Source organism: Labeo rohita, chromosome 7 (genome assembly GCF_022985175.1).
Source record: "Labeo rohita strain BAU-BD-2019 chromosome 7, IGBB_LRoh.1.0, whole genome shotgun sequence".
NCBI classification, from domain to species: domain Eukaryota; kingdom Metazoa; phylum Chordata; class Actinopteri; order Cypriniformes; family Cyprinidae; genus Labeo; species Labeo rohita.
The window spans coordinates 6720047-6733067 of record NC_066875.1 but is presented as its reverse complement, the minus strand read 5'-3'; the positions used below and the strand labels follow the sequence as shown (position 1 = coordinate 6733067).

Below are 13021 nucleotides of genomic sequence, written 5' to 3'. Positions count from 1 at the left end.
AAATTAACAAGGGCTTGTGGCAAAAATGCTTTGAAAATGAACTAAAATGCCCTATAAATGCAAGACGAAGGGGCAAAAAATGCTCCTGCACAATTAAACAATATATTACAGCTGCTGTGATTAAAATAATATGTGAAAACAAATAAAAAGTGTCATACCGTGGAATTACATTTAGATTTGCTCACACTGCATCAGATTGCTTTTATGGACTGTTCTGTGCAGTGTTGAAACTTATAACCAATCTAACACATTTATGTTGGACTTAGGAATACATTGGCCAATCAGAGGTGCTTAGATTCAAAATGCTGGAGCTGTCGATGAGTTCACATGCTAGTGAATACCCTCACCATAAACAACACAGTGCAGATACGATGTAAATAAAAGATTAATTTTGTAGCTCCAGTCATGATGATGGGAGTTTTGTGCTAGACTAGGCTATTTTATAAAAATTGCCCTCACAAATATAAAAAATGTCCCTGGAAATCAATTCCAGGGGCAAATGTTACCTCTTAATGGAAACGTTAATTTCTGACCCTGCAGTATACACTGTAAAAAATAAAAAACACAATTTGTTGAGTCAGCTTAAAATAATTTGTTACCCTGCTGCCTTAAAATTTTAAGTTCAGTCAACTAAAATAAGTTTATTCAACTTGAAATGTTAAGTTGTACTAAGTAACAACTTAGATATTTGTGTTTGCTAAACTTAACAGATGGGTAAGTAACCCAGCTGCCTTAAAATTTTAAGTTGATTCAACTCAAATATCTAAGCTGTCACTTAGTATAATTTAACATTTCAAATTGAATAAACTTTTTTGAGTTGACTGAACTTAAAATTTTAAGGCAGCCAGGTTACAAATTATTTTAAGTTGACTCAGCAAATTGTTTTTTACAGTGTAGACACGTATTTCCAATGAGCCTGGGTAGCTCTTATCAGTAGTGTCAGCATCACAGATTCATGAAATCTGAGTGGGGAAATTTTTCAAACTCATGCAAAATTACAGATTTAATTAATTTCTATTGAAATGACTGGATTTTGCTTAGGAATTTGCAGCGGTAAACAATGGTAAACGTGACTGCACCATTAGAGTCGATTTTACAGTCTTCAGGGGAAATGGACCACAATTACTAGCAATAACTGGCACAGGTGTCAAGGTTTGGCTGGTTAGCATCAGTAGCACAGTTAGCCTTTGTTTTTCTACACCAATGGGGGCAAAAAGTGTCTTCCTCAATTGACAGCCACTGAAAAGTACAACCCAGGCTCATGAAAATATATGCCTCTATATACATTTTTTCAACACCGTAATTATGTACCTTACTGCACGTTTTGTGGCAGGTTCAAAGTGAAATGTTCAGAGAGTGGCTCTAAAACACACGTTTAATATGTGACCATGGCACGCTTTTATTACGTTACCTTTTAGTACAGGCACATATTGCTGCATTTTTTTATTACGCTGCTTGAGGTATGTATTGTGGCTGTGTCGCTAAAGGTTAAAGGAGAAGTCCACTTCCAGAACAAGAATTTCCAAATAATTTACTCACCCCCTTGTGATCCAAGATGTTCATGTCTTTCTGTCTTCAGTCGTGAAGAAATTATGGTTTTTGAGGAAAGCATTTCAGGATTTTTCTCCATATAATGGACTTCATTGGTGCCCCAATTTTGAACTTCCAAAATGCAGTTTAAATGCAGCTTCAAAGTGCTCTAATTGCGAATCACGTCTATGTCATCGTCTGTGTACTCCGGCTCAAAAAGGTAGAGTATGGCGAAAAACCCCATCTCATTTTCTCCTACAACTTAAGACTCATCCAACATCATTGTACCTTTTTGTTTGTAAACAGCGTTTGACTTACTTGCACTTCCTTAGTCTTTGTGCGTTTGTTTTATAAACTTTGTCTGTGAGTTTACAGTATGTAGTCCCGCCTACATTCCGCGTGACCTTTCGACGTGATTCAATAGTACGTAGCGTCATAGACGCGCATCCCAGAACTAGTGCTACACAAGCTTTTGTGCTTAAAAACGTAAACATTTTTTTATTTTCTGAAAAAATGACAGATCGTTTTGCTAGATAAGACCCTTCTTCCACGGCTGGGATTGTTTAGAGCACTTTGAAGCTACATTTAAACTACATTTTGGAAGTTCAAAATCGGGGCACCAGTGAAGTCCATTATATGGAGAAAAATCCTGAAATGCTTTCCTCAAAAACCATAATCTCTTCACGACTGAAGACAGAAAGACATGAACATTTTGGATGAACAAGCAGGAATTTTACAAAATATCTTAATGAAACATGATCTTTATTTAATTTCCTAATGATTTTAGCATAAAAGAAAAATCAATCATTTTGACCCATACAGTATATTTTTGGCTATTGCTACAATTATACCCCAGCGACTTAAGACACAAGGTTTTGTGGTCCAGGGTCACATTTGTTGAGGCAGCCGTGTAATTGTAATGTCCTTTTGCAGATTTGAGCTGTCTTGTTGAACTGTAGTTTCACAGGTTCTCTTCATCGCTTAAGTGCATTGCTGTATTGCGTGAGCTACCGAGTATTACTGTATACTGAATATACTGAGTATACTGAATTACAAAAATTTCTGCATATGAAGCTGTATATGTGATGACAGTATTCAGAAGTATTCGTTTTCAAATCACGCAGAATGTTAAAGTTGTTTTGAAGCCATAATATAATATTCTGTAAGTAATTGTGTTCAAATTAGGCTTTATTAATCAAAACTCTTTATGCAAATCATACATTGTGTGAAAAGGAATAAAAGTTGAATTTTACTGCCTCTAGTGTTCATTTCAACTGAAAACTGCAGTGATTTGTACATATAGATACGTTTTTTTTTTTGTTTTTTTTTTTCAGTTTTGCAGAAATGTATAGAGGCATGTATTTCCAATAAGCCTATGTTGGAAAATTAGTCATGTATTCTAAATAAATTTGTTTGCAAGTGACATATAAATCATAAATACATGATATAATGTTAAACCAGTGACTTTTTTGGAGGGCTCTAAAGCATTAAAGAGACTTAATGCTTTCCATCTGCTCAAGATATGCAATCTGATAAAATCACATCATTACTCACATGGGCAGCTGATTGGCTTCTTTTCACATTAGCAGCCAATGAGCTTGCTGCTCAACATTCAAATAATCGGCTAATGCTTGCTGTAGCAGTTGCAGCATGCTTCAGAACCCCCCCACCTTCCCCAGCTCCACCTGTATAGATCTGATATGGTGTAATGTAATGTATGTTATATATTTCATATATGTTATTTGTGCGTCTGTATTTCTTACATGCTCACAGCAGCAACAGTAACATAGCAGATCTATTCTGCCAAGACCCAACACACTAGCATTGCCATGTATATTACCATGCTAAACTCTCAGAGAGTTCTCATGACAGAAAGTAGTTTGACAGAAAGAGCTTGGTGCACATTCTTGTGGTGCCATCAGTTACCGAGTGTTGTGATGACATCACTTTCCAGATTGATTTGTCAGATTGATTAGTGACATTTAAAGATCTGTATCCAGAACTGAGTGCCCATGAGCTAAACTGACGAATATCAAATTATCTGTGCTTTTATACCAGCAGAGCAACTGAAATTGACATAAATATGAATGCTAATGGATAGCTTTCAAGTATAATAGATCTCCTTGAGATCAAGTAGCAAATGGCTGTTGGGTGTGTAAAAAAGGACAAGTCCTTTGTCCTGACCCAACTTCTTGTTGCACGAAATACATCAATATAGAAAAAAGACTGCATTCATAAAACCATGGGATCTTTAAATTATTGTCCTTTGCATGATGTTCTCCTTTGAATGGCTGAACTGTATTGACATTCTCTTGTGACTATAGGATCTCTTCAGCAAGTCAGATCCATTCTTGGAGATTTACCGGATCAATGATGATGGAACAGAACAGCTTGTACACAGAACTGAAGTAAGTAGTTCCACCCCATGGGAAAATAATCTTTCTTTTGCTGTTCATTATTCTTCTTTAGTTTATACAATGATATTGATTTGTTTCTACAGGTGATTAAAAACAACCTGAATCCAGTGTGGGAACCCTTTAAGGTGTCTCTCATTTCTCTGTGCAGCTGTGATGACGAAAGGAAGTTAAAGGTGAATATTAATGGAACAGGTCACTCTGGAATTGCTATTCTATTATTCATGCTGTTCCAAACCTTTATAATTTCTTCTGTGGAAAAAAAAAGTTTTGTTTTGCAGAATGTCTAAGATGTTATTTTTCTTATAATATAAGTAATCAGTGGCTGTCGAATCCCAAAAAGAACAAAAATACATTGGGATTCGCAACTCACACACTATTTTCCAAGTAGCATAAAGAGATACAGTAGTTTTGGTTTAAGAACAGATGGAAGGTTAGGTTGTTTGCTGAAATTCTTCCCAAGTTTGAATATGTGCAATTACAACTGACAACTGTGGAATTTGTTTCTCACATTAGTAATCTGGATGGCTTTTTATGGTGATTTCGTAGTGCTTTTTCCATCTTTTTTTGGAGTTTGATTAGTCTACACTAGTCTACATCTGTTGTATGAGAGCATTTTGGACATTCAGCTAAATAACTATTGTTGTGATTTGGTATGAAAAAATCAGACATTTTGCACCAAGTATTCCTTTTAGAGAAATAATGACAAGAATAAAACCAAAATAACGCATGGAACCATAAGAGTTGTTGTAATTGTCTGTGAAATGCAGTGCTTAGTCTGGGATTATGACTCGAGGGGAAAGCATGACTTCATTGGCGAATTCTACACCAATTTCAAAGAAATGCAGAAGATTTCCTCAGGAAACAAGGTCAGTGTGAGACATTCAGCCATACATTGACGTTTGATATCGGTCATAGCTGTTTCCTGCTGAGAACTAGAATGGATTAAAGAAATGTCACAACCCTTCTGCATGTGTGGTGAAAGTGACTTTGCTGCAGTGCCACCTTCAATTTTCATCTCACCTCTTTGATCTCTTCCTGTGCCCCTGAAGGTCACATGGGAGTGCATCAATCCAAAATACAAATTGAAGAAAAAGAACTACAAGAACTCTGGGCTGGTTATTCTCAGCGATCTCAAGGTACGGGTCTGAGAGTGCATAGAGCTTTGTAGATATGCCATACTTATTTTAGGGATGCTAGTACTTGACAATACTGGCCAACCAGCTGTGAATGAAAAGACAGAGGAGTTCTTATTGTTGTGGGTGTGACAATCAAGCTTAGCCTAAGCTAAGCATTAGTGGGGTGGGAAGAAGCTAATGCATTTGCCTCGTTTGTGCATTTTTTATTTATTGAGCTGCTTTAGTCTGTTGTTGCTGTTTTTCTCCCCCCCATGTATCAATTCAGATTGAAACTATTTTTTTTTCTATAGGGCTATTAATTGATTAGTACATACAGTTCCCTCCACTAATATTGGCACCCTTGGAACATCTGATTAAAGGTGGCTGTCAAAATAAATCTGGATTGCTTATCCTTTTGATCTTTTATTCAAAAATGATAAATTCTAACCTATCATTGATGTACAACAATAAAAAAGTGTGTGTGTGTGTGTGTGTGTGGGGAGATCTCATTATGAAATATGTTTTTCTCTAGTTCATGTTGGCCACAATTATTGGCACCTGCTTATTTCAGTGTCCTTTTCCCAAGATAACAGTTCTGAGTTTTCTCCTATAATGCCTGATGAGATCAGAAGCTATTCCTTCATCCAGAATCTCTCCAGATCCTTCAGATTTCCAGCTCTGGTGCTTCTTCTCTTCAGTTCACCCCACTCATTTTCTATAGGGTTCAGGTCAGGGAACTGAGACGGCCATGGCAGAAACGTCATTTTGAGCTCAGTGACACATTTTCTTGTGTTGATTTTGATGTTGGTTTTGATGTTTCCTGATGGAAGATCCTACCATGCCCCATTATTAGATTTCTAACAGATGCAGTCAGGTTTAGATTTTTTTATCTGTTGGTATTTGATAGAATCCATGATCCCATGTATCTGAACAAGATGTCCAGGACCTCCGGCAGAAAGATTCAGCAGTATATTTAACTGTGGAGATGGAGTACTTTTTATCCCTGTTTGCACCAAACCCATCTGACCATAGAAATCAGTCCAGTTTGAAGTTCCAGTCGTGTCTGACAACTGCATATGCTGGAATTTGTTTTTGGATGAGCGAGGATTTTTCTTGAAACCCTCCCAAACAACATGTGGTGATGTAGGGGCTGTTTGATTTTTTTTTTTTGTAGACTTTCAGACCCCAAGACTCAGCTAATCTCTGCATTTCTCCAGCTTTGATCCTTGGAGAGTCTTTGGCCATTCAAGCTCTCCTCCTCCCGTGCATTAGGGCAGTATAGACAAACGTCCTCATCCAGGCAGATTTGTAACATCTTTAGTTGATTGGAATGATTAATTATTGCCCTGATTATGCAAATGGGGATTTTTATTGCTGTAGCTATTTTCTTACAGCCACCTTCTATTTAGTGAAGCTCAACAATCTTGTTCCGCACATCAAAACTATATGCTTTGGTTTTACTCCTTGTGATGGATGATTAAGGGAATTTGGCCTTTGTGTTTCTCATATTTTTAATCCTGTGGAACAGGAAGTCATGGGTGGACAGTTTTATGCCCCTAGTCACCCTGGTGTGCTTAAAAAAAATGAATAGGAATGTGCTTCAGAGATATTTTACTCATAAGAATTTCTAGGGGTGCCAATAAGTGTGGCCAACATGCTTTGAAGAAAAACATTTATTTAATAATGTAAGTTTCCCCCCACTTTCCATTGCTTTACTTTCATAAAAAGTTTGAATTTTGTGATTTTTTTTTTAAATGAAAGATCAAAAAGTTAAACAGAATGCAGATTTATTTTCACAGATGCTTATATTACCAAGGGCACTGTACATGAATAATTTCAGAACTGATTTAATGAATGCATTAACAGATAAAGCATCATGTTTTGGGAAAAACAAAACAACAGGCCCATATGTAACTATTAGGTTTGGCAGTTTCTCTAGATGAGACTACTAGTGTAAATTTATACAACAGCACTCTTTACTCGTCAGCAGATTTTTAATTTCTTAAACTACATAAAACGCCGGAGAAAAACAACACTGAACTTAATGCAAATGTGCAATAATTCAATAAGATACTTGACATGCAACATTAGGTAAATAATTGTGTTGTTGCTGCTGGCCTGTAGTATATATATTCCTCATTTACAAGTGATATTTCACTTGCTGAGCTTTAGTGGTGGTTAAATTCCACAATACAAAGAGTACAAGGAATGCAAATGATGTTACTTTGGCATTAAAAGTTTTAAAAAACAACATAAAAAAATTGTAAAAAATGACAGCTATTAGAAAATAATAGCATAACCGGCATAAACTATTCCTAAACTATTACTACTACTGTATAACAGAATGGAATAGAAAATAATGTATGCTGGTCCACTCATACAAAAAGTAATGTATCTGTGATACAATACCTTAGTATTTTCATGTTATCCCGAAGTAAATTCGGTGTTTTTTGGAATACCAAATGTTTTGTATGTTTCCTAAGCTGTGCTTTTTGCTTAGTTTAATATCGCATGTACATTGCATGTGTGTGTTTGATATGTAATGTTTACATGAGAGGCTGAACATTTGCGGGTAGTCTTGCAGATGGCGATTTCCAGTGAGCCAGGCAGATAAATGTGGCAGGTTTCTGAGACTCACCCTCCATTCTTCATTTTGCAGCTTCACAGAGTGTATTCCTTCCTGGACTACATCATGGGAGGCTGCCAAATACACTTCACAGTAAGTGGGAACAGCAGTGCGCTCCACATTTAGCACTGTGGTGCGATCCAGACCCTTCACAGATTTACTGCCCATGTTCTCCAGCAAGCATGTAGATATTAATGCCAGACGTGCTGGACTTGATAACTGCCTCCTCATCCCAAATGCAGCTCATTTATAGTAGATTATACATGAATTTGTGCGGCAGACTGCAATGTTCTTAAGTAGTTTTTTCTTCTTCTTGTTTGCTAGTAAAAATAGCTAGGATTCTTAGAACAAGATTATAATGTGCTATTTTGTCCTGGTTCACAGCTGTTATTTTTTGTTACATTTTTTGACCAGCTGCTCTTGGGTTTTATATTGAGTCAGAAAGTGATTGTTTCATGGTTGGAGGAAACAGAACAAATGAATATGTTTTGAGTCCCCCACCCTTATGCTTCCCCTAAGAGCAGCAAAATGGGCCAAGATTATTAATGAATTCTATTGAATATTCATTATTTAAATATCTGAATTCTCCCGTTGCCTGTTAAATTAAAGATAATCAGATGCCAAGTAGTGAAAGCCTGTAACTTATAAGTAAATAGTTGGAGTCAATGTTTTGATGAAAGATTCACTTAGGATTTTCAGTTAATAATTTTAGTTAATACAATATATAAGTGTTTATGAGCTGTATTTCTGTATTATAGAGCATATGGTAGCTGTTTTATTTTGAATTATAACATCTGCTTGATAAATGACTATACACCCAGCTCATCTCTAAACAAATAAAATGTACATACTGTCCGGTTTATGCACTTTAATTATTTATAAAGATGGCTATTGGATTTCAGAACTGTTCTAGTCAGGTTTTGTGCAACTTCCCAGGAAAGACAGCTCTTGAGTGCTTGGCTTTTTGTAGACTGACATTTCCTTTCAGTTGTCTACAATGGAGACAACTACTGTTCCGGGTGTAAAACTAAAGTGATTAAACTTACTTGACGATCGATCAGATTATGTAAGCCATTACATTTTTGTCCTGCGCTTTGCAGCTTTATCAAGAGTGTGTCATGCTATTATCTCTCTAGGTTGCCATTGACTTCACGGCGTCCAATGGGGACCCTCGCAATAGCTGTTCCCTGCACTACATCAACCCATATCAGCCGAACGAGTATCTGAAAGCTCTGATAGCCGTGGGGGAGATCTGCCAGGATTATGACAGGTTAGTGCTGGTGTCTCTGCTGATGGAGGTGGACACTATCACGTAGGCTTGTAATTTTCTTGGAATTTAGTGCAGAATGTCTCTGAAGGTTAGTGACTATGCTGTAATGGATAAATGTTGAGTGACAGAGTTTAAAGTCTTAGTAATCTTTCGTTAGATATATTTGCTCTGCTTCTGACTTTGCTTTTTTGGGTGATGTGACAGCCATTGGTAATTTTAACCAATATTCAGATGCTTAAAGGGATTGAAAGGAGATCTGATTATTTTGTGTGAACTGGTTCTTTTTGGTTTATTTTACCAGTTTGTTTACATACATTAATCATGCAATGATGTAATGATGTAAACACAATTATTTTACTAAAACACCTAGTAGTGGTGTGAAACATGGATGTTTTACATGTCTAAAGGTCTAAAGCATATTAAAGGAGTAGTTTCACTTCCAGAACCAAAATTTACATATAATGTACTCACCTCTTTGTCATCCAAGATGTTCATGTCTTTCTTTCTTCAGTCGTAAAGAAATTATGTTTTTTGAGGAAAACATTTCAGGATTCCTCTCCATATAATGGACTTCAATGGTGCCCACTAGTATGAACTTCCAAAATGTAGTTTAAATACAGCTTCAAAGGGCTCTAAATGATCCCAGCCAAGGAAGAAGGGTCTTATCTAGAGAAACAATCATTTTTTTAAGTTTTACCCCTAAACGCTTGTCTTGTTTAGGTCTGAGTGAACTCATACTTAGAGTATGTCGAAAAATTCCCATCTCATTTTCTCGTCCAACTTCAAAAACGTCCTACGTCCCCGTTTTAACCCTTTTTGCAAAGAGTCTTTGACCTTCTTTGAACGTTCACTTTGTAAACGTTGGGTCGGTACTTGTGCAGCGATAGATGAGTTTGAAGTTGGAGAAAATGAGATGAGAGTTTTTCGACATACCCTAACTGTCTTGAACCGTCTTAGACCTAGACGAGTGTTTGAGGTTAAAAAGTAAATAAATTTAGAAAATAACCGATCGTTTTGCTGGATAAGAACCTTTGTATGCATTTTGGAAATTGAAATTCAGGGGCACCATTAAAGTCCATCATACAGCGAGGAAACCTTAACGACTGAAGAAAGAAAGACAAGAACATCTTGGATGGCGACATTATCTGTACATTTTTGTTCTGGAAGTGAACTGCTCCTTTAAGTGAATAAACTAGTCATCAGCTCACCTTTTACATAAACCATGAGAAACTATAAATACTTTCATTTCGGCCCTTCGGTTTGTACATGCACATATCACTGGCTCATCGGCCTTCAGTCCGAGTTGAAACTGTTTCCTCAATTCAGTGACAGTTGGAAGAACTGGAGCACTGAATGAGTTGGCAAAACCAGAATCATAGAATTAGATATGCCTGTATTTTCACTCCTTTTTAGTCAGAGTGAGTGATGGAGGTTCAAAAGTGAGTTTTGGCTTGTAAGTTGTAGATTTGTGCTGCTCTAGCCTCAGACTGTTTCAGATGAATCAGTCCGATTTGGTGAACTGGTTCAACTGTAGCTCAACTAGTTCATAAGAATGATTAATTTGTAAACTGGACATCACTCCAGACTGTTTGCCTGCTATGGATTACAGGTAATAATCTTGTAAATAAGTTGATCTTCTCAAACACAGGCATCTGCTGAAATGCATTTTATGAATCATCAAGGAGCACGGTTTCAACTAAAAATCTTTTTTACTATTCTGCTCAAGAAAATAAGTCACTTACATCTTGGATGGCCTGAGGCGTGAGCCAATTAACAGCAAATGTAAATTTTTGGGTGAATTATTCCTTTAATGTGAAAGGGTACATACTATGCTTATTTTGATTTTACCTTTCCTGTAGTGCGTACTGGTAAGAAGTAGATTTTTAATGTGTTTAAAGTCTCTTGAGCTCACCAAGGCTGCATTTATTCGATTAAAAAATACAGTAAAATTGTGAAACATTTTTACAATTTCATATAACAGTTTTTTATTTCAATGTATTTTAAAATTGAATGCAACCTTACTGAATAAAAATATTCATTTCTTTTCTTTTTAAATCTTACTTAACCCCAAACTCCCCCTTTAAATGAGCATAATAAAACAGCAAAAAATAAACAACAAAAGTAAGTGTTTCCATTATAATAAATCAAGATGTAATACACTATAAACCACACTTGACCTTCAGCCTCCTCTTCCTGTTCAAAACACCTCTTCAAAAGTGGGTGCCAGCAGTTTTTCTGGAAGAAAGTACTCCTCCTCAGTCGACTCGCATTGGGTCTGGAACGCCCACTTTTCATGACCAGTTCCCATAGATAAAAACAAGTCCTATCCAAGAATAGATTATGGACCAGTCCGGTTGGGCCAGTGCCTGACTACCAGAGGCCTCAAACAAGCCACTACAGATGTAAAATTGACATTGAAACATACAGTGCTTGAATGTGTGCCACTGACTGTTGGCACAGTATGAAATGAGCAAAGTAATGAGAAAATATTTTCCTGGCACCTTGTCAGCGGTCTTTTGAACATCTTATTGCAGCTATGATGTTTTATACTATTGTGGTGTGTTGTTGCACCACAATTACTATTACTATCGCTTTGCAATATGCACATGAGTTTATTCTCATAACTTCATCGTTATTTCTTGCAATTGCATCTGTGACAAGTGGGGCTCCAGTAGCGTTGTCTCACAGGGCTGCAGTACATCCATTGTGAAAACGTAGTGCACTTATTTGTATTTAATGATTAAAAGTTTATTTTTATTTTTTTTTAAACAAAAAGTAAATTAGACTTAAGTGTACTTAAAGAGTACACTTTCATGACTATTTCTTAACACTTAAAAAGAACACTTTAAATTCAAATAAAAGTTTTACTTGACAGTGTATTTTAAAAATTATTGCTTCTAAGAAGTGCACTTATTGTAATGTATTGTAATGACTAACTAAACCACATGTACTTTAAATTAGAACTGTAGTGTAGTTTAATTATATATTATATATATATTTTTAAAACCTAATTGCAAATTCATCATTACAAATGTTTAACTATAAATATGAATATATATATGAATATATTTAAATATTTAAATTATGACATACACGTTTTAATAGAGACTATATTAAAGTATATTTTAGTTTTCTGTAAGTGCTTGTCAGAATAATGTTAAAAATAAGAAGAATTACATGTAAATATGTAGTTAAGTCCTACTTAAGTAGGTCAAAAAATTCTAAAGTTCATATACATTTAAGCAACATTACATTTTAATTTAATTGCAATTAACATGCAAGTGAACTCAAGTTTGCACTCTTTGAAAGTAGACTTTAAGAGTATACTTTCAAGTATACTCTTTGAAAGTATTTTATTTCTGTAATATAAATCTTTATAAAAGTATACTGAAGTGTACGTCTTTTTTCAAGGGTTGGCACACCAAACATTTTTTTCTCATTAAATTTGTCTCAAAAATTTGCCCCAGTATGGAAGTAAAGTGGGTTGTGAATGCAATTTTATGTAGACTCTTGGTCAAATGTTATATCCTTAAATTATAACACATGGATAACCCAGTTAGTTGTTTTTATTTTTTATTTATTAAACATTTTTGATTTTTTAACGTCCGAGATCTGCACATATACATAAACAAATAAAATAAAATAAAATAAAATAAAAACTTGTGATACAATACATTACAGAACAATATTAATGTGATAACACGTACATCTGAGGATTTCAAGAGGTCTGATAGAGTGCAAGGTCCAACCAAAATTGTATGTTCTTTCTGGTGGCACCATGTGTTTTGGCTGTGGTACACTCCAAAAGGGCAATGTCCAGCAAGTATGACATCCACGTCGATCTAACCGGAGTAGATGGATCCAACCACAATTTTAGAGTAACCTTTTTGGCAGTGGTAAGAGTAGCAGACATAATCCTTTTTTGATTGACAGACAGTGATAGTGACGAATTATCCAGTTGTTTGTTATTAAGGTAAATGACTTAAGTAACTAAGGTCTTGGTACAATATAGGGGGATGACTTTAGTAAGCTTGCCTGGAGGCTGTTTGTTGACTTTGAGGAA

At 35.7% G+C, this 13021-nt stretch overlaps 1 protein-coding gene across 1 annotated transcript in view; it reads left to right on the top strand.

The window, feature by feature from the left end:
• cpne7 (copine VII) overlaps window positions 1-13021 on the top strand; it is a 76270-nt gene that overhangs the window by 30039 nt on the left and 33210 nt on the right. Inside the window, exons 6-11 of the mRNA XM_051115866.1 lie at window positions 3855-3938; window positions 4031-4120; window positions 4715-4813; window positions 4997-5083; window positions 7722-7781; window positions 8825-8958. Of these exons, the coding sequence (XP_050971823.1) occupies window positions 3855-3938; window positions 4031-4120; window positions 4715-4813; window positions 4997-5083; window positions 7722-7781; window positions 8825-8958 (554 nt within the window). The remainder of the gene's footprint in view (window positions 1-3854; window positions 3939-4030; window positions 4121-4714; window positions 4814-4996; window positions 5084-7721; window positions 7782-8824; window positions 8959-13021) is intronic.